General features: G+C 36.9%; 1 protein-coding gene and 1 pseudogene across 8 annotated transcripts in view; one reads left to right on the top strand and one right to left on the bottom strand.

The window, feature by feature from the left end:
* ACBD6 (acyl-CoA binding domain containing 6) overlaps window positions 1-22,929 on the bottom strand; it is a 227,982-nt gene that overhangs the window by 153,767 nt on the left and 51,286 nt on the right. For all 8 annotated transcript variants that reach the window (XR_002518610.2, XM_021929957.2, XM_021929959.2 and 5 more), the window contains exon 4: window positions 183-265. Coding sequence is in view for 7 of the 8 variants with exons in the window: in XM_021929957.2 (XP_021785649.1) it covers window positions 183-265 (83 nt within the window). In the remaining variant the exon portion in view is untranslated. The remainder of the gene's footprint in view (window positions 1-182; window positions 266-22,929) is intronic.
* Window positions 5,521-6,014, top strand: LOC103879496 (annotated as a pseudogene).

Here is a 22,929-nt window from a genome sequence, read left to right as displayed (position 1 = left end):
TTTATTGTTCTGCTTGCAAATACCACCAAATCAGTTTCATGTTAAGAAGGAATGCTTCACAAATTGAAGAGTTCAGGATTAAAAACATGTAGTATGTATATACACATACGTAAGCACATACACACACACACACACACACAGGCATATATATTTCTATTATCAAAGATCAGAAGAGAAATTACCTGATGGTTTCTTCATGATATAGAGAACTAATAACTGGCCCACCAAAACCAGTATTTGCTTCTTTTCCTTTCTTCTCTGGTATCTGTGGGAAGGGGGAAAAAAGTGAAAAAAAGACAAATGGGTTAAAACAGTATGTATTTAAATCAGTTACAAAATGTTATTTTGCTAAGAAAGACTAAGGATTTTACCCTCAACCATCTCTTCAAACCCTAGTAAAAATTTTAAGGTGGTAACATAAAGGCAGTAAGATTCTCAGTTCATCATAGGAGTGGAATGGGTACATGCTGGCAATCTACGGTATTCAGTACAACCTTCGGGAGCCACCAAAAAACAATTCTCCTAGCTGACTGTGAGATGATGTTCAATGTGGTAAATATGGATATTCAGGTGAGGAAAAGAAAAACAAATCCCAGACATGAATGTGATCAGCAAAATCATATCTAGATTTATAAAATAAAAGTTCCCAAATAAGAAGCTACATTACAGTAAAAGTTCAAATTTAATTACAAAGAAAATGTTTTTAGATTAAAAAAAAAAAGGAAGGAGAAAAGATAGAAGAGGGATAGGAAAGGAGGTTTATATCTCAAATAAAAGAAAAAAGAAGTAAACTACACAGAAATACTTCCCAAACTCAAGGATTCAATAGGTCTTGCCCCTCTATGTTCTCAGAACAAGAGTAAAATTAATTTAGGAATAAGATTCTAATTTACAAGAGTAAAATTAATTTAGTAATAAGATTCTTCTAAAATATGTAATGTGGAAGCAATGAACCTGGATAATACTGTCTGCAAGGATCAAAGTGCAACCTCTGCAAAGCCCCATGTATTGACAGCTTTTAGTACAGGACATCCTGCAAAAGTCAAAACTCTGATTCCGGACATAAATATTCCTTTAGAATCAAAATTACATTATGATTTAATTTGACTGCAAAAAGACTAGTTTTACTTCAAATAAAATACAGACAATCCCCACACACATTTTTTCAGTACTTAAGAGAAGTACGAGTTTTGTTTTATTTTTTTTAATTGTTTGTTTCAGTCTGTGGATCACTGGACTGAGGAAAAAGACTCCCCCCGCCCCCAGAGATAGCATATTCTATCTGTTCCTAACACTACTGGGGGGACTAAGGCTTCAAAAAACGTAAAATTTTGAGGAGATGAATCAAGTCAGTTATCAACTTGTAATAGAAACAAAGTTATAAAATCATAGACAACAACTATTAACATGATTAAATGACAAAGTATATAAAGTGTATTAGTATGATGCTAGCAAACAAGAAGCACTAGGTAAATGACAGATTTCTCTGTGCTCTGAGGGCCATTTTTAGAGAATAAATGCTATGAAGATTTCTGGGATAGATAATGTATTTCTTTATACCCAAAAAAAGTAGAGATGATCCCCAACTTACAATGGTTCAATTTACAACATTTTTGACTTTTAATGGATTTATCAGTATGTATCCTCATTATAAGGTGAGGAACGTGTACAAAGGGAGAACTTATTTTACTTAATCCAATTATATTCCAAATACATGCTCCATTGATAGGATAAAACTAAAACATACTTGGTGCTCGAGATGATAACTACATAAATAAAACTAAAAATGAGAAAACTGGATACCAAAGGCAAAAAAAAAATAGAGACAGAACCAAGTATGAAGTGGCAAGCATAGCTTCTTAAAAAATAATGACTCCTAGAAGGTAACATGGGGGAAAATCTAGGTGATATTGTTTGGCAATGACTTTTTACATGCAATATCAAAATCCATGACAGGCCGGGTGCAGTGGCTCACACCTATAATCCCTGCACTTTGGGAGGCTGAGGCAGGTGGATCTCTTGAGGTCAGGAGTTTGAGACCAGCCTGGCCAACATGGCAAAACACCACCTCGACTAAAAATACAAAAAACTAGCTAGGCATGGTAGTGCATGCCTGTAGTACCAGCTACCTGGGAGGCTGAAGCACAAGAATTGCTTGCAGAAGTTGGATGCAGAAGTTTCAGTGAGCCAAGATCACACCACTGCACTCCAGTCTGGCAATAGAGCAAGATTCTGTCTCAAAAAATATATATATATAATCCATGAGAGAAAAAAATGATTAGTAGGTCTTTATTAAATTGAATTAAAATTGAAAATTTCTGCTCTGTGAAAAATATTGTTCAGACAATGCAATGACCGGCCATAAACTGAAAAAAAATTTGCAAAACACATATCTAATAAAGAACTGGTATCCAAAATATTCAAAGAATTCTTAAAACTCAACACTAAGAAAATAAGTTACTCAATGAGAAGTGAGTAAAAGATCTAAACAGACAACTTATCAAAGAAGATACAGAGATAGGAAATAAGCGAGTGACAAGATGTTTAAACATCATGTCATTAAAGAAACGCAAATGAAAACAAAAATGAGAAACCACTACACACCTATTGGAACAGCTAAAATCCAATATGTCCTTAGACAGATTAATAAACAAATGATACACCCATAAAATAGGATATTATTCAGCAACACAAGAAATGAGCTATTCTAGGTTAACTTAGAAAACAGAAGTCAGGTAACTCAGAAATGAAAGTGGAGATATTACAATTAATGCCACAGAAATACAAAGAATCATAAGAGATAACTATGAACAATTATATGCCAAAAAACTGGATAACCTAGAAGAAATGAATAAATTTCTGGAAACATACAATCTACCATGACTGAATCACGAAGAAATTAAAAATCTGACAGACCTATCACCAAGAAAGAGACTCCATCAGTAATAAAAAAAAAAAAACTTCCCAACAAAGAAAAGCCCAGAACCAGATCACTTCACTGGAGAATTCTATCAAATTTAAAGAATTAACACCAATACTCTTCAAACTTCAAAATAATTAAAGAAAAGGGAACACTTCTAACTCAATTTAGGAGGCCTTATTCTCATATCAAAGCCAAAAATACTGCAAGAAAACTAAAACCAATATCTCAGGATATTGATCAAAAAAATCAACTAAATATTAACAAACTGAATTTAACACTGTATTAAAAGGATTATACATCATGATCAAGTAGGATTTATTCCTGGAATGCAAAGATGGTTCAACACACAAAAATCAATCATATAACACAGCATATTAACACAATGAAGGACAAAACCCACATGATCATCTCAATCGATACAGAAAAAGCATCTGACAAAATTCAACATGTGTTCATGACAAAAACACTAAATAAACTAGGAATAGAATAAAACTACCTCAACACAATAAAGGCCATATATGAAAAGGCCACAGCTACCAACATACTCAGTGGTGAAAAACTAAAAGCTTTCTCTCTAAGATCAGGAACAAGGCAAGGATATCCATTCTCATCACTTCTTTTCAAGATGGCATCCAAGCCAGAGTGATCAGACAAGAAATAAAAGGCATCTGTGGTGTTATGCTGTGTGTGTGTGTGTGTGTGTGTGTGTGTGTGTACAGAGAGAGAAAGAGCGAGAGAGAGAGCACGCACACAAGAGAGATTTGTTTTTGTCCATGGTTCCTGACTTCTAACTCCTATAGCCCTTGTTACAGTCTTTCATTATATAGTTAGGTGTGTCAGGCCTCAAGAGCAAGCCTCAGAAAAGAGAATCTATGGGACTTTCTCCTGCCCTCCTTTTACCTGCCCCAAGTTACACTTTCTGATTGTGGGTCACAATCCCCAGAGAGAGTCCTGCCCTATACCCTAGGGGAAGGAATATTGACATCATGAAACCCAAGAGGAATGGGTGCTGGGAGCTTGGGGATAGAAGAACACACGGAGGTCCCTGGAGGGTGGTATGCCCAGAGAGAGGTCATGAAAGCTCCATGTTCCCTCCTCCATGCCTCACCCTACACATCTCCTTGTAATCCAATAATAAAATTCTAAGCCCTACAACCAACTGGATGAACCCCTCCACTCAGCTAAGGTTTCTCCAAAGAAACCTGAAAACCTAGTTCAGGCCATGATGGGAAGTCGGGTCTGGACATGCCTCATTATACTTTCCTCCCTTTGGTATTCAGGAACAACTGACCAGCATTAATATTAAAACAAAGATCTTACAACTGACAAAAAAGACTCTTTGTATCAATAAGATATCAAATTCCAACCCGACTCCAGCATAGCATCACATGACAGAAAGCGGGCCCTGGATGAAATCAAAATATTTTACCCCAAAATATATTTGACATATTTTGAAAAGGCCCTGCAAAGCCATCTCTTAAAAGGGAAATTTTACATTATGTAAAGAATCCTCTTTCCTTTCCAGGCCATTTTCTGATCCTAAAGAGATGAGCTGAGAGATCTGAAGAATCTTTTAAAGATCTGAACAGGAAACAATTGTCATCTATTGCATCTAACAGTGGCCACCTATGAGACTTCATCTATATAGAAAGAACCTTGGTCTCCACAAACCCTTAACTCAGATATTCCTTTCTATTGATTCCAAGCTTTCAGATAATAACTTAACTCTCAACCAACTGCCAATCAGAAAATCTTTGAATCCACCTATGACCTACATATAAGTCTCTGCTTCGAGTTGTCCTGCCTTTCCAGACCAAACCAATGTATACCTCACATGTATTAATAAACCAGGAATAGAATAAAACTACCTCAACAGGCCATAGCTGCCACTAAGCCTGCCACCAATGCCTCTAAGCAGAAGGTGGTTGTGGCACCCACAAATGCCAATCTTGGCAAAACTGAAAGGGATGTCTTCACCAAGGTTTATGGATTTGGCTTAATAAAGCTTGATTTGAAAGCAAAATCTGAGAATGAAATGGAATTCACAAGCTCAGCCTCAGCCAACACTGAGACCACCAAAGTGATGGGCAGTCTGGAAACCAAGTACAGATGGACTGAGTACGGCCTGACGTTTATGGAGAAATGGAACACCAACAATACACTTGGCACCGAGATTACCGTGGAAGTTCAGCTTGCACGTGGACTGAAGCTTACCTTCTATTCATCTTTCTCACCTAACGCTAGGGGAAAAAAATGCTAAAATCAACACAGGGTACAAGTGGAAGCACATTAACCTGGGCTGCGACATGGATTTCGGCATTGCTTAGGCCTTCCATCCGGGTGCTCTGGTGCTAGGTTACGAGGCCTGGCTGCCCAGCTACCAGATGAATTTTTTTTTTTTTTTTGAGATGGAGTCTCACTCTGTCACCCAGATTGGAGTGCAGTGGCACGATCTCGGCTCACGGCAAGCTCTGCCTCCCGGGTTGACACCATTCTCTTGCCTCAGCCTCCCTAGTAACTGGGACTACAGGCGCCGACCACCACACCTGGCTCATTTTTTTTTTTTTTTTTGTATTTTTAGTAGAGACGCAGTTTCACCATGTTAGCCAGGATGGTCTTGATCTCCTGACCTCGTGATCCGCCCGCCTCGGCCTCCTAAAGTGCTGGGATTACAGGCGTGAGCCACTGCGCATGGCCCAGATAAATTTTGAGACTGCAAAGTCCCAAGTGAACCAGAGCAACTTTGCAGTTGGCTACAAGACTGATGAATTCCAGCTTCACACTAATGTGAAAGACGGGACAGAGTTTGGCAGCTCTGTTTACCAGAAGGTGAACAACAAGTTGGAGACCGCTGTCAATCTCGCCTGGACAGCAGGAAACAGTAACATGCGCTTCAGAATAGCAGCCAAGTATCAGATTGACCCTGACACCTGCTTCTCAGCAAAAGTGAATAACTCCAGCCAGACAGGTTTAGGATACGCTCAGACCCTAAAGCCAGGTATCAAATTGACACTGTCAGCTCTTCTGGATGGCAAGTACGTCAATGCTGGTGGCCACAAGCTTGGTTTAGGCCTGGAATTTCAAGCATAAATGAATACTGCACAATTGTTTAACTTTAAACATTTTGCAACATAGCTACCTTCAGAATTTACTGTATCTTTTAATGTTGGATGTCTGGAAAGCAAGTATTACTAAATATGTTAGACCTCCAGGTTAAAGATGATTCAGCTTTAAGATGCTACCCTTTCAGAGGTACAGAAGAAACCATTTCCAAAAAAGGTCCTTTCAGTGGTAGACTTGGGGGTAACTTGGTGGCCACTTGGAGATACCACGTTTCTTTTTTATCTAGAAATGACTGCAAGTGGAAGCTGATAATATGTAGGTACTTTGTAAATTTTATTGAGTAAATGAAATAAATTGTGATTTCCTGAGAATCAAACCTTGGTTTCCTAACCCTAATTGATGAGAGGCTCGCTGCTTGATGGTGTGTACAAACTCACCCAAATGGGATTTTTTTAGACAGATCTTCATGACCTGTTCCCACCCCAGTTCATCATCACCTCTTTTACACCAAAACGTCTGCAGGGTGGTGTAGTCACTGTTTCTTTTGTGCCATTTTGGGTTGGAGAGGGTGGATGTGATAAAGCCAATAATTCAGGACTTATTCCTTCTTGCGTTGTTTTTTTGCCCTTGCACCAGAGTATGAAATAGCTTCCAGGAGCTTCAGCTATAAGCTTGAAAGTGTGTGTGTGACTGTAATCACATGGTGACAACACTCAGAATCTAAATTGGACTTCTGTTGTATTCCCACCACTCAATTTGTTTTTTAGCAGTTTAATGGATACATTTTAGAGTCTTCCATTTTGTGTGGAGTTAGATCCTCCCCTTCAAATGCTGTAATTAGTATCACTTAAAAAAAACTTGGCCAGGCACAGTGGCTCAAGCCTGTAATCCCAGCACTTTGGGAGGCCGAGACAGGCGGATCATGAGGTCAGGAGATCGAGACCATCCTGGCTAACATGGTGAAACCCCGTCTCTACTAAAAATACCAAAAAAAAAATTAACTGGGAGTAGTGGTGGGCGCTGTAGTCCCAGCTACTCGGGAGGCTGAGGCAGAAGAATGGCGTGAACCCGGGAGGCAGAACTTGCAGTGAGCCGAGATCGCGCCACTGCACTCCAGCCTGGGCGACACAGCGAGACTCCATCTCAAAAAAAAAAAAAAAAATACTGGGGAGGAGTTTTTTACTCCCTAGTAAACACTCAGCCTCCAGCAATTCATCCATTACCAATGAAGTGTTTTTACCAGTTTATGGCCCAAGCATCTTTTGTTATCTTGGTTATGATTCTCTGCATTCACCTGTCTCTCTAGTTTAGGTGATGGCAGTTTGACCTGGTACCTCAAATCTCTGATGGATCTACAACAGTCTTTGATTTTCAGTTTGGTCAGATTACTGTTATTGTTAAGGACAGGAGTGAAAACTTGCAGATTCTTCACATGTTGAGGCTAAAATTAGAAGTTCAGTGATCTTTTAAAGAGATTTTAAAATTTTTTTAAAGTCCTTTAAATTTACCCATATATTTAGCACTTCCAGGACTCTTCATTCCTTTATGGAGGTCCAAATTTCCATCTTATATAATTTTCCTTTCATGTGAAGTTCCTTTAAATTTACTATAGTTCAGTTCAGTTGGCAATGAATTACCTGCTTTTGTTTATTTGGAAAAAGTTTTATTTTTTATTTATTTTTATTTTCTAGATGAAGTCTCACTCTGTGGCCCAGGCTGGAGTGTAGTGGCACAATCTTAGCTCACTACAACCTCCGTCTCCTGGGTTCAAGCGATTCTCCTGCTTCAGCCTTCCGAGCAGCTGGGATTACAAATGCCCACCATGACACCCGGCTAATTTTTGCATTTTTAGTAGAGATGGGGTTGCAACATGTTGTCCAGCCTGGTCTCGAACTCCTGATCTCAAGTGATCTGCCCATCTCAGCCTCCCAAAGTGTTGGGATTACAGGCATGAGCCACCAGACCCAGCCTTGAAAACTCTTTACTTCACATTTACTTATTTTTATATTGACATGAGATTCACATAAAATTAACCAGTTTAACATGTACAACTGAGTGACATTTAATACATTCACAATATTGTGCAACCAGCTCCATCTAGTTCCACAACATATTTGTCATTCCCCGCAAAAAGCCTTGAACCCACTAAGCAGTCACTCCCCATTCCCCTCTCCCCCAAAACGTTGGCAACCACCGATCTGCTTTCTGTCTCTATGGATTTAACCATTCTGGATATTTCATATAAATTGAATCATACACTATGTAATCTTTTATGTCTGGCCTCTTTCACTTGGTTTAATGTTTTCAAGTCTCATCTATATTATAGCATGTATTGGTTCTTCATTCCTTTTTATGATTAATAGTCTATTTTATGTACATTCCAATACCAAATTTTGCTTATCCACTCATCAGCTAATGGACATTTGGGTTGTTTGCACTTTTGGCTATTGTGAATACTGCTGCTATGATCATCTGTATACAGGTATTTGAGTACCAAATTACCCAGCAATTCCACTCCTGTATATACCCAAAAAACCTGGTAATTCTATTTTTAACTTTTTGAGGAATCACCAAACTGTCTTTCATGGCAGCTGCACCATTGTACAGTCCTAGTAGCAATCTAAGACAGTTTCAATATCTCTACATCCCTGCCAAAACTTGTTATTATCTTTTTTTATTGTGGACAACCTACTGGGTATGAAGCAGTATTTTGTTGTGGCTTGAAATACCATACTCGAAATTCAAAATCACAATGAAATACCACTCAAAAGACTAACTCAGGTTGTTATACACCATTGTCTTTTGAGAAATGTCTATTTAAGTTCTTTGACAATTTGTTAGTTGGGTTCTTTCTGTTGTTGAGTTGTAAGAGTTACTTACATATTTTGAATAGCAGACCCTTATCCAATATATGATTTGCAAAAATTTCCTGTTTTACTTTCTCGATAGTGTCCTTTGAAGCACAGAAGTTTTTAACATTGATGAAGTCCTATTTACTTATCTTTTCTTTCGTTGCTTGAGCTTTTCCTGCCTTATGTAAGAATCCATGGCCAAATCCAAGTTTATTAAGACATACCTCTATGTTTTATTCGAAGACTCATAGTTGGGGTTTTTTTTTGTTTTTTTTTTTTTTTTGAGACTGAGTCCTGCTCTATCACCCAGGCTAGAGTACAGTGGCACAATCTCAGCTCACTGCAACCTCCACCTCCCGGGTTCAAGCGATTCTCCTGCCTCAGCCTCCCGAGTAGCTGGGATTACAGGCGCCTGCCACCATGCCCAGCTAATTTTTGTATTTTTAGTAGAGATAGGGTTTCATCATGTTGTCCAGGCTGGTCTAGAACTCCTGACCTCAGATGATCCACCCACCTTGGCATCCCAAAGTGCTAGGATTACAGGCATGAGCCAAAGCACCTGGCCAAGACTCAGAGTTTTAACTCAGTTAGGTCATTGATCCATTTTTAGTTAATCTTTGTATATATATCAAGATAGGAATGTACCTTCATTCTTTTGCATATGGATATCCAGTTGTTCCAGGATCATTTGTTGAAGAGATTATTTTCTCCCCCACTGAATGGTCCTGTTGAAAATCAACTGACCCTAAACTTGAGAGTTCATTTCTGCACTCTCAATTCTTTCCCATATGCCTATCCTTATACCAGTACCATACTGTTTTAATTACTGTAGCTTTATAGTAAATTTTGAAATTGCAAAATTTGAATCCTCTAGTTTTGCTCTTTTTCAATACTTTTGACTATTTGGGACCCTTTGCAATTCCATATAAATCAGATTGACTTGAACAGTGCTGCCATCTAAATAAATTTAAATCTTCCAATCCATGAGCACAAGATGAATTTCCATTAACTTAGGTATTCTTTAATTTCTTTCCCAGGTTTTTTTTTTTTTCTCCTGAGGGCTATTGTAAATGGAATTTTTTTGTTTGTTTCCATTTCAGAGTATCCATTGATGGTCTAAAGAACACAGTGATTTTTGCATGCTGATCTTATGATCTTATATCTTGCAACTTTGCTGAATTAATATATTAACTCTAGCAGTGTGTTTGTGGATTCTCTGGATTTTCTATATACTGTATAGGATCACGTCACCGATAACATTTTTATTTCCTCCTTTCCAATTTGGACGCTGTTTCTTTATTTTTCTTGTCTAATTGCTCTGGCTAGAATTTATGTATACAATGTTGAACAGGAGTGGTGAAAGCAAACATCCTTGTCTTATTCCTGATCTACCTCTGGGTTTTTCATAAATACCCATTATGTTAAGTAAAGTTTACCTTCATTTTTGAAAGCTATTATATCTTAACTGAGTATAGAATTATAGGTTGATCATCTTTTCCTTTTGTTGTCAACCTATGGACTTCAGACTTCTGAAAAGAAGTCTGCTATAGTTCTACCTTTGTTTATCTTTATGTTTTCTGTCTGCTTTTTTCTCTTTTTACTGGCTTTCAACAATTTGATATGTACTGTATGGTTTCATTACATTTCTTCTGCACGGGGTTCATTGAGCTTCTTGGATCTATGAGTTTATGGAAGTGACTCTCAACTGGGGACAGTTTTTTTTTTTTTTCCATCTGCATCCACAGATGTTTGGCATGTCTGGGGCAATTTTTTAGCTGTCACACTATGCAGTGCTATTGACATCTAGTGAATAGAGACCAGAGTCGCTGCTTAATGTCCCACAATGTACAGGATACCCTCCATAATGAAGAATTTTCTGGCCCAGAATATCAATGGGGCAAAGATTGAAAAACTGCGGTTTACAGTTTATCAACTGTTTGAAATTTCAGCCATTATTAACTAAATTTTGTTTCTGTCTTCTCTCACATTTTTTTCTCCTTTCTGGGTCTCCAATTACATGAATGCTACATTGCATTATATTTTCCCACAGCTCATTGAAGTTCTGTTCTTTTTTTGTTCAGTCTTTTTATGCTCTGTGCTTCATTTTGATTAGTTTCACTTGCTCCATCTTCGAGCTTCAAGTTCACTGATCTTATGTAATGTCTAATGTGCTGTTAATCCAGTATATTTTTTTACTTCAGATTATTTTATATATATATCTCCAGTATATTTTTTTACTTCAGATTATATTTTTCCATATCTAAAAGTTCCATTTGGATATTTTTGTATCTTCCATTTCTCTCTACATATGTTCACGGTTTCCTCTACTGTCTTGAATATATAGTATATATTTATAAAATAAGTGTCTTCATGTCCTTGTCTGTTATTTTATCATCTTTATCATTTCCACCATCTACTTTTATTGACAGGTTTTTCTCCTGGGTCATATTTTCCTGCCCCCACTTTTTTTTTTTCATTTTGGCAAGCTTTAAAGACCTTTACTGTAAGCAAGGCATTGTAATAAATTTTACATTCTTGCTTGCTGGATTTTGTTGTGTTCCTTTAAATTATGTTGGACTTTGTTTTGGCATGCATTAAGTTACTTGGAATCAGTCTGATCCTTTTGAGGCTCAATTTTAAGCAGTGCTAAGGCAAGGGCAAAGCAGCCTTTGATATAGCATTTAATTTAGCACAGCTACTGAAGTGAAACCCTTCTGAGGCCTCTACCATATGCCCCACATATTGCATTTTCATTTTACTCCTGACTGGTAGGAAACAAATATTCTCAGTCCTATGTCAGCTCCAGAAATTGGCCTACTGCTTTCTTATGTTTCTTTCCCTGGCCTCTTCTACATGCATAGATTAGTATTCAGCCAAAGGGACCCCTCTGCAGATCTCTGGAACTGTCAATAAAGGATCATCCTCTCTGGTATTCAGCCCTGCAAATTCTAGTTCAAACTCGTGAGACTGCCAGGCCATTTTGGGTTCTCCCTCCGTGCAGCCTGGAAAATGCTGCCAGGTAATAAATAAATGGATGCACCTGTAAGGCACAGCTTATTTTGTTGTTTTTTAGATGAAGCCTCACTCTGTCGCCCAGGCTGGAGTGCAGTGGCGCAATCTTGGCTCCCTGAAAGCTCCGCCTTCTGGGTTCATGCCATTCTCCCACCTTAGCCGGGACAACAGGCGTCTGCCACCACGTCTGGCTAATTTTGTGTGTGTGTGTGTGTGTGTGTGTGTTTTTAGTAGAGAGGGGGTTTCACCGTGTTAGTCAGGATGGTCTTGATCTCCTGACCTCGTGATCTGCCCACCTTGGCCTTCCAAAGTGCTGGGACTACAGGCGTGAGCCACCGTGCCCGGCAGTTTCCCTTCTTTTGGAACTTTACACTACTTATAATACAATGTCTGAAGATTACTGTCTCATCCAGTAATTTTAGCCAAGCATCTGGATTTCTTCTTGTTTCTGGCAAAGGGGTAAATCTCGTCCCTATTACTCCACCATTCCCAGGAACATAAGTCCTACAAACATTAATTTTAAACCCAGCATAATATTCCATGAGGTAATCTAATATAATTTACTTAACCATTATCTAACAGTTGTGTATTAGGTTATTTTCACTTTTTCGCTCATAAACAGACATAATGAATATTTTTAAATATAAGAAATAAAGTACTTTTAGGCCACTGCACTCCAGTCTGGGTGACAGAGTGAAATTCCGTCTCTCAAAAAACAAAAAACAAAAAACAAAAAAGAAAGAAAGTACTTTTAATTAAAATCTTTAGAAAAAAAAAATGACCCCAAAATTTGATTATGGTATATTCTAAAAACATTCCCCTTTCCTGGGATTAGTTCCTCCTTCTAATGCAACTGCACAAATACACATGTTAGAATGCTGGTCACAATGTTTTGTGGGGAAACAAAAAGATTATTATCTCAGGCAGAAATAATATTTTAAAAATAACCTGCCATTATCAGATTGAATCCAGAATAAAGATGCCAAAGATGCGTTAGTTTTCCTTTCTATACACTTCATCTACCAGAGTGGGTAAACTTTGGCTACTTTACCCTCTTGATTTCCACTCCAGTGAAATTTCTCTCATACAGGCTTAGAAGTTTATTCCATTTCTCTCTACTCTAAATCCATTAAGTCACTTTTATGTTGCATCAGCAATTAAATAGAGTTCAATTTGGCAGCCAACAGGATAAAATTGGCCAATTCTTACATTGCCTGAGACTCTATTACTTGAGAAACTAAAATTCTCCTTCACTCAAAAGGGAAAGGGTAAGTTGTTGGCTAAATCTTTATCACTTGATTCAGACTCCACCTTAGTCAGTTTTAGAGTCAAGATTTAAAGCCTTGTGAAACTTTTTCTTCTATTCCTAAGATTATTAGGCTAATCTATGCAAAGAGGTTTCTTGCTTCTGTGTGCTACCTTTTTTGGATTTGTTTTACTGGTTTGTTTAATTCATATATAGTCTAACTGTAGAACTCTGGGAAAATTAATCAACTTCTTTGCCTCAGTTTCCTCATTTATAAAAATGGGAATAACAGTCCCTATTTCATACCTATTTATATGTATACATAAATAGAACAATATCCAGTGCAAAGTGGCCATTTTGTAAGTGTTAGTTAATACAATAATTATTATTGCCCAAAACATAGCCATTTCTCCAAAGTAAAAGTGTTTCAGCAATATAGATACAAGATGTTGTGATACGGGGACCTATGTGTGTGACCTATGGTCTTTACCTAATAGCTCTAAACTTCTGATTCTTTTGATAATACAACAACAAATCCCCCAAACAAAACAATCGTAAAAACTCTAACATACCTCGTTATAAGAAAAAAAGAAAGCTAGTGCTTAATGAATATCTTCCATGTGCTTATATTATCCAATTTCCACTTCAAAACGAGTCTATAAAGCTGGTATTACCACTGTATTTTATTTAATCTAAGATATCCTCAATTATAAGAAGCACCATTATTTTCTGTAATGTTCAGAAAGAAAAAACATAACCAATTAAATATAATACACTATCTAAGACTCATGAAGATTTCAAAAATGTTAAAAACCGAATAAATATCTGCCTTAGATTTGGCCAGGCGCAGTGGTTCATGCCTTTAATTCCAGCACTTTGAAAGGCTGAGGAAGGAGGATCACTTGAGCTCAGGAGTTCAAAACCAGCCTGGACAACATGGTGAGACCCTGTCTCTACAAAAGGGAAAAAAAAAAAGATTTGATGAAATAAAAGTAAATATTTATTTTACAGATTCAAAAACTGAAAAGAAGTGAAGCACCCAATGCCACATAAGTGGCAGAATTGGGATTCACACCAAGATCCTTTGATATTCCAAAGCCTGTGTTCTTTCTATTAAATTAAATTATATTACTTCTCCAAGCTATTTTGGAAACCATTATTACACACTGACAATATTCTAAATTAAAATTTTGTCTGTGTCTTAAGTGTACTTTTTTTTTTTTTTTTTGAGATGGGGTCTCATTCTGTCACCTAGGCTGCAGTGCAGTGGGTGATCTTGGCTCATTCAACTTCTGCCTCCCAGGCTCAAGGGATCCCCTCCCACCTCAGCCTCCCAAGTAGCTGGGACCACAGGCAAGCGCCACCACTCCCAGATAATTTTTTTTTTGTTTTGCATTTTTGGTAGAGATGGGGTTTTACCATGTTGCCCAGGCTGGTCTTGAACTCTTGGGCTCAAGCGATCTACCCACCTCAGCCTTCCTAAGTGCTAAGATTACAGGTGTGAGCCACCACACCCCGCCTTAAGTGTACTTTTTAAATGTTTACATAAAGTACTCCATTTATTCAAAGAGAAAACTTTAAAATAAACATTTTGAAGCAAAATTATTCTGATAAATTATGCGCAATTTAGTTGATAGATTAATACTATCATTCTAAACCCTTAAAAGAGGCACACTTTTCTGATAATCCTTTTGAAATACTAAATTTTTTTTCCTGAAACATGAATAGCTATTCATTTCAACACAGAAAAGTAACAACATTGATTTCATCTCATCTACCATTTGTCACACCATCAAAAAGAAAACTTATCATGAAAATATTGTTGGTTGCTACTTAGTAACAGTAATATTTATAAAATTTTTCAAGAAAGGGGAAATCCATAAACGTATGTTTTTAACTTGTTTCTCTTAAAATTACAAACACACAGCAGTATTTTAAAAAATCATCTCCTAAAACTTTTAAAAAACAGACATTTAGCCAGGCGCAGTCTCATGCCTGTAATCCTAGCACTTTGGGAGGCAGAGGCGGGAGGATTACCTGAAGTTAGGAGTTTGAGACCAGCCTGGCCAACATGGTAAAACCCCATCTCTACTAAAAATGCAAAAATTAGCCAGGCACGGTTGTGCATGTCTGTAATCCCAGCTACTTGGGAGGCTGAAGCAGAATTGCTTGAACCCGGGAGGGAGAGGTTGTAGTGAGCTGAGATCACCGCCAGCACTCCAGCCTGGGTGCCACTCTAGCCTGGGTGACAGAGTGAGATTCTGTCTCAAAACAAACAAACAAAAAAACCCAGACATTTATAAAAATGTCAATTCTCTAGAAATGTTCCACAAATGCTTAAATTAGCATTGGAAAATAATTTTAAATAAAAGCAATGAGAACAGAAATGATATGAACAAGTATTTTATCCAATCCTCCAAATTTCAGCCTTTCCTAATATTTTTTGTACATATACTACATACACTAGCTAACACGTTTTAAAGATTAAAAGACTGAAGAACGCTTTTTTTTTAACCAAACACTTTACACCACAAAAATATGTGAGATAATTTTTACACATAATTAATATGGTCAACAGAACTCCAAAGATTCCCTTATAGTCCACAAAGTAAATGTCATCACTTTGTAACAACAAACCAAAAATGAGAAATTGCTTTCTACCACCCCACAACAGAATTTAAGAATAAATATTACTCTTGTTGATTTCTTGGCTTTTGTCAATTGTCTTGGTTCCAGCACACTTTAAGGTGTAATATGTAAGTCATTTATATTTGTTAGTACTTTTACTCTATTTAACACTGTTTTAAAATGGCTATCATGGAAAATTACCTTCAGGTTATTATGACTAATTTTCTAGAAATGTAACACTGATCAAAATTTAAATTTTCTTTAGAAAATTATCCTAAATACAGTATTTATCATAGCTGTTCAGAAATTATAACTTTTCTTGGATTTTAAACACCAAAGGAAATCATAAAACATCAAAAAATTCAAATATTAAAACCAGCATTTCTGTAATAATGTCTCAAAAATAAACAGGAAAAGAAGGAACTATATTTTAATTAAGCAAAACAAAGGGTTAATATTTCTACAATATATCCAAATGATCTCATGTGTAAAAAAAAAAAAGACCCAATGGATAAACAGACCATGATTATAAGTAGGCAACAGTTAGGTACTTGAAGTTACCCACAGGTTTAGGGTTCTACTCACATACACCAATACTTGGGAAAATGTTTAACATCTCTTACTAATTTGCAAAATGCAAATTAAAGCAACAATGAACAATGAATTTTTAACTAGTTATATTAGAATAAATAAGGTAGTAAAATTACAGTGAAACAGGTACTAATAAGTGAATGGCCCTAGTGGCCTTGTAAAATGATATTAATCTTTTGGAAAGTATATGGCAATCCTACCAAGACCCATAAAAATATTAAGCACATATTAATTATTTTCACAATAATATAACTTCTGGATATTATAAGAAAAACATACAATCCTTTACTATTGCAACTTGGTATGAGATTCAACAACAATCCTTTTTGTTGGTCATCTTTACCTAAATTTAATGTTCTTAAATTTTTAAGAGAGAAACATAGGTCAGGATAGATTTTTAGATCTCTATCTCCCTTTTCTATTGTTTTCATGAAATGGTAAAAATGTTGGCCCCTAGGACACTTAGCTCTTGCCCCCTCTGATTCTTCTTTTTCCTCTTGTCTTTATTGTCCTTGTTGTCCTTGTTTTATTGTACTTGTTGTCCTACTTGATTTTGATTAAATTCCCTGTAGACTGCTCTTAGTATGAAGCTTTATACTGGAAGAAAGTTTTGGCTAATTTTAGAAGCTTAGAGCCCAGACAGCTCTAGAGAACCTTACCATGAACGTCTTGTACTCAGCCATGAATTGAAGTGCATAAAAACCCCTTTTAGCTTTACCTGTTGGCTATTTTAGAAATCTGCCATTCTCAGGACAGTAAGGTACTCTACTGCTTCCTTCTGCTTCCTTCTAAAGAGATGAGATGCCAATGCCACACAAATCTTTCGTTTTCTTTCATTTTTTAAAAAATACAAATCTGGCAGCTGTTGGCGGTTTGTCCCTATTTTCTCTAATCAACTAATTTTGTTACAGATATTGCTCAAGAGCTTTTGATTATGCTATCCTAGTTATTCTGTTAAGGAAACAGGACGATTCAAAAACTATGCTACAGCCACTACCATCTTTCCAGAATTCCAAATACCATAAATAATTTTTAATGTAACACATGAATAGGAACACACAAATAGATATGTATTGCTAAAGTAGGTATGTTTCCATTCCATTCTCTCTTTTCCATTATTTTTGCCTCCATGCAACTATCTTAGTTGCATGATTTCATGAAAGGGAGATTTAGAGACCGACAACACAAGTTCAGTAAACATCAGTTATTTGTGGCTTACCAAAGTATGAATACTATCTCAACATTTTAATAGCTTCCCAAATTGTGAATCTCAACTTCTAAAAGCAGAATTCTCAAAACCTTATGTCTTAGACTTCCTTGAAGCTATGATGTGCAGGCCCATTATCTACATTCCATCAACTAAATGTGCAAGCAAGCCATATGGATATAAAATGGAGCAACATATCACTGACTTACAACTCATAATTTTTATCTTTTTTTTTTTGAGATAGAGTCTCACCCAGGCTGGAGTTCAGTGGTATGATCTCAGCTCACTGTAACCTCCGCCACAGGTTCAAGTGATTCTCCTGCCTCAGCCTCCTGAGTGGCTGGAATTACAGGTGCCTGCCACCATGCCCGGCTAATTTTTGGATTTTCAGTAGTGACAGGGTTTCACCATGTTGGCCAGGCTGGTTTTGAACTCCTGACCTAAAGTGATCCGCCCGTCTCGGCCTCCCAAAGTGTGGGATTACAGCATGAGCCACTGCACCCGACCCAACTCACACTTCCTAATTCACAGTACAAAATTTGGTTGATGTGGTCCCACCAACAAAAGTAGTGTTAGTTATAAGCAAGATTTAAGTAATTAAATCAAATTTATATGAATCCATATTCTAAGTACACAGGAGAATATTAACTAATGCCATCAGAAATTCACATGTAGAAATCAATGTTATCATACTAATGGATAACACATGAAATACACTATTGCTTTGTAATTACTACTATGAAGTCATCATGTACAAACTTGTGGGCTGAAAACATTGACCAAATATGCAAAAATTAAAATTGAGTTTGATATTTGCCATAGGCTTTTTGTAGATATTCTTTATCAGATTAAGAAACTTCCCTTCTATTAAAAGCTGTTAAGAGGTTTTTTTATCATGATTGACTACTGAGTTTTGTCAAATCTTTTTCCCCTCTGTTAAAATGATTATTTTTTTCTCTTTTTCTCTGTTAATATGACAAATTACACTGCTTTTCCAAAATTAAACCATCCTTACACTCCTGGAATTAATCCTACTTCATCATGACATACTATTCTTTTTATATGTGGAGGAATTGGATTTGCTAAGGGTTTTTTTCCCACATATTTTAATGAGTAAATTGACCAACTGACCTCTTTTGTATCATTTTCTCACTTATTTTTCAAAGCAACTTCTATGAAGTGAATATTATTATCCATATCAGTTATCTATTGATAGGACAGTGCTATATAACAAATACCCCACAAATCTCAGTACATAAAACATTAACATTTATTTAGCTCATCAGTCTGTGGGGGTCTAGCTGATCTGGGCTGGAATGGGCTGATTTCAGGGGTCCAGTTCATAAATCTCTTTTTCTGTATCATTCTTGCCAGACTCTAGTGTCAAGATTATTCTGGCCTTAAAGAAGAACTGAGAAGCATTCCCTCTTTTTCTGTTTTTCAAAAGAGTTTGTATATGATTAGTGTTACTTCTTCTTTAAACAATTGGAAGAACGTACCAGTGAAGCTATCTGGAACTGATATTTTCTATGCAGAAATTTAAAATTAAAGATTCAATTTCTTTAATAGATACAGGACTATTCAGATTTTGTTTCCTATTCTGTCAGCTTTGGCAAATTGTATTTTTTTGAGAAAATATTCCATTTCTTCCAAATAATCCATTTACTTGGCTAAAGCTAGTCATCAGATCTACTTACTAATTTTTTTGATTCTTTAAGATACATGGTGATGTCCCTTTTTCATTCTTGATATTGGTTTGTCTTTTTTTCTCTTCTTTATTGATCTTGCTAGGATTTTACTAATCTTTTCAAAGAATCAACTTTCAGCTTTGATGGTTTTTCTCCAGTATACATTTGTTAACTATTTCATTGGCTTTTCTTCTTATCTTTATAATTCCTTCTATTTCCTTTAAATTTGACTTTTTTTCTTTTTTTTTTTTTGAGACGGAGTCTCACTCTGTCACCCAGGCTGGAGTGCAGTGGCCGGATCTCAGCTCACTGTAAGCTCTGCCTCCTGGGTTCATGCCATTCTCCTGCCTCAGCCTCCCGAGTAGCTGGGACTACAGGCGCCCGCCACCTCGCCCGGTTAGTTTTTTGTATATTTTTTAGTAGAGACGGGGTTTCACCATGTTAGCCAGGATGGTCTCGATCTCCTGACCTTGTGATCCGCCTGTCTCAGCCTCCCAAAGTGCTGGGATTACAGGCGTGAGCCACCACGCCCGGCCGACTTTTTTTCTTTTTATAGCTTCTCGAAAAGGACTCAACACATTACGTCCTCTAGGGAATTCCAAACTATTCAAGAAGAAACTTACTGAGGACAAATAACCAGAAATATTCTTTTCATGGATTCTCCGGCTCCTCACTTGAAAAAAGGAGAAATGTGTTCTTATTTCATCGAACAAGAAGTTCTCAAATGGGAAAGAGAGGTTCAAAATAAAACTTTCCTTAGCTTGTAAGAAGTTTTTTCCTCTTATTTAGATATAAGCTAGTAACATTTTATCTCAAGGATGCAATATGTACGACATGAAGAGATAAATAATTTTCTCAGACAGTATATTTTAGAGTCCCTACAATAACCAAAAAGCATCTTAAGGAACTATCTCTGGCCTTTTAAACATTGCAGAATAACTTCAAGGAGGAATGAACAGGAATCTTTTCTTCCAGTTATCTGAGTAATTCATTCCCTTGCCAATTTAAAGTGCTTATTCAAATGTTTATCCTCTCAATACGCCTACGCTAGTCACCCTATTTAAAATTATAAACCAATAATACCCCTTCATTCTACGCTCACAATCTCCCAAAACTTCCAGTGGTAGAATAAGCTCCATAAAGGTAAGAAATGTCTGCTTTTGCTCATTGATGTATCCTAGAGATAGAACAGTGCCTGGCACATGGTAAGAACTTAATAATTATTTGCTTAATGTGTGAATAAATGGATAAGAAAAATAAGGCATAACTTCAAATAAGGTGGGTTTTCATATGAAAGTAAAGTTTAAGAATGAATTTTAGAATAAGACAGATTGTGTTCAAACCCGCCTCTGCCACTTATTAGCTGTTAACTTAAGAACAAATTCCTAAGGGGTGGTTTTCTTATGCAGAAAATGCAGATAATTATAGTATCTGCTTTATAGGGTCATGGTGAGGACTAAATAGAATAATGTATCTCACATACTTAGCACAGTGCACGGCACATAGTAAGAATGCTGTATGTAACCTAATGATTATTTTTATTATTACTGAGTGCCTTAGCGAAAGGCATGTATAAATGGATCCATATCAATCTCCACTAAAGTTTCTAGTGGCAACGTCAGTCTCTGACACTGTTCTATAGACCACCTTCATTAATGGTTGACTCAAGGTACAAAAAATCACGCTAATCTGCTACTATAAAGACACATGCACACGTATGCTTACTGCGGCACTATTCACAATAGGAAAAACTTAGAACCAACCCAAATGTTCATCAATGATAAAGAAAATGTGGCACATATACACCATAGAATACTATGCAGCCATAAGAAAGGATGAGTTCATGTCCTTTGTAGGGACATGAATGAAGCTGGAAACCATCATCACAAAGACAGAAAACCAAACACTGCATGTTCTCACTCATAGGTGGGAACTGAACAATGAGAACACTTGGACACAGGGCGGGGAACATCAAACACAGGGGCCTGTCATGGGGTGGGGGAGAGGAGGAGAGATAGCATTAGGAGAAATACCTAATGTAAATGACAAGTTAATGGGTGCAGCAAACCAACAAGGCACATGTATACCTATGTAACAAACCTGCACGTTGTGCACATGTACCCTAGAACTTAAATTTAAAAAAAAAAAAAAAAAAAAACTTTAAAAAAAGCATGCTAATCTAATTTCCTGATGACAGGGTCAATGAAAGACAGTTCACACACTAGATGTCACATTCAGAATCCCCCCACCCCAAAAGTCTTAAATGTGGGAATAAGATGTTGGATAAAATGAAATTTAATATGGGTACACATAAGTACTGAACTTAATACAGAACACACATTGCATAACAGAATGCACAAAAAAGACAGGATTTTAGTTCACTGAAAGTTAAAGAAGAATTAACATTGTAATGTGGTTGCAAGAAGTGTTAAGGTAATTTTAAGCCACAATCAGTGCAAGCATAGTGTTCTAAAGAGAGAAAACTTCTATTCGGCAGTAGTCACACTACACCTAAAATAGTCTGTTCAATTGCAAAGGCCATACTCTACAAGAGGTGTTGAGAAACTGAAATTTGTTCACACAAGAATGACTGGGAAGGTAGTGGGACTTGATGATGAAGAAGATGAAGGACAATTTTAGAAATTATAAATATTTGGCCTGAAGATGAGGAGACTTAAAAGCTGTCGTAAAACTTTTGAAAGACTCGGCTGGGCGCGGTGGCCCACGCCTGTAATCCCAGCACTTTGGGAGGCCGAAGTGGGTAGATCACAAGGTCAGGAGATCGAGACCATCCTGGCTGGCTAACACGGTGAAACCCCGTCTCTACTAAAAAATAGAAAAAAATTAGCCGGCCTGGTGGCGGGCACCTGTAGTCCCAGCTACTTGGGAGGCTGAGGCAGGAGAATGGTGTGAACCCAGGAGGCAGAGCTTGCAGTGAGCCGAGACTGTGCCACTGCACACCAGCCAGGGCAACAGAGTGAGACTCAAACAAAAAACTTCTGAAAGACTCTTATGTAAAGAATGGAACATAGTCTATGTGGGCCTAAAAAGCAAAAATATAACAGATTAGAAAACAATAACAGTACCAAAACAGCGAAATAAATTTTGGCTTAATATAAAAAGAAGCTTCTAACAACTGGAGTTCTTCAAAAATTGGGTCAATTTCTTCACAAATAGTAAATTCCCCATCATTAGGCCTCTTCCAATAGAAGCTAAAAGATTGTATGCTAGAATAATCTAGAGAAAGAAAATTAGTCTAAATAACCAACAAATTCATTCTAATAATGAGATTACAAGCTTACAACAAGAGAAGAAAGAGAAATATAACTTAAAAAAGATACACAAATGGTCAATGTGTACATTAAAAGGTGGTCAATATCATCACTCATCAGGGAAATGTGAATAGAAATCACAGTAAGATACCACTTCACACCCACTAGGATGGCTATAATCAAAAAGATAGAAAACAAATTAGAACCCTCATACACTGTTGACAGGACTGTAAAATGTTGTAGCCATTTTAGAAGACAGTCCAATGGTTCTTCAAAGTTAAACACAGAATTACCATTTGATCCAGCAATTCTGCTCCTGGATATATGTCCATTAGAAATAAAGATGTATGTACACACAAAAGCTTGCACACAAATGTTCACAGCAACATTATTCAAAATAGCCAAAAGGTGGAAAGAACCCAAATGTCCAAAAAAAGATGAATGGAA

This window comes from Papio anubis, chromosome 1 (assembly GCF_008728515.1).
Source record: "Papio anubis isolate 15944 chromosome 1, Panubis1.0, whole genome shotgun sequence".
NCBI classification, from domain to species: domain Eukaryota; kingdom Metazoa; phylum Chordata; class Mammalia; order Primates; family Cercopithecidae; genus Papio; species Papio anubis.
The sequence above is the reverse complement of the archived record's forward strand: the minus strand, read 5'-3'. Positions and strand labels throughout refer to the sequence as shown.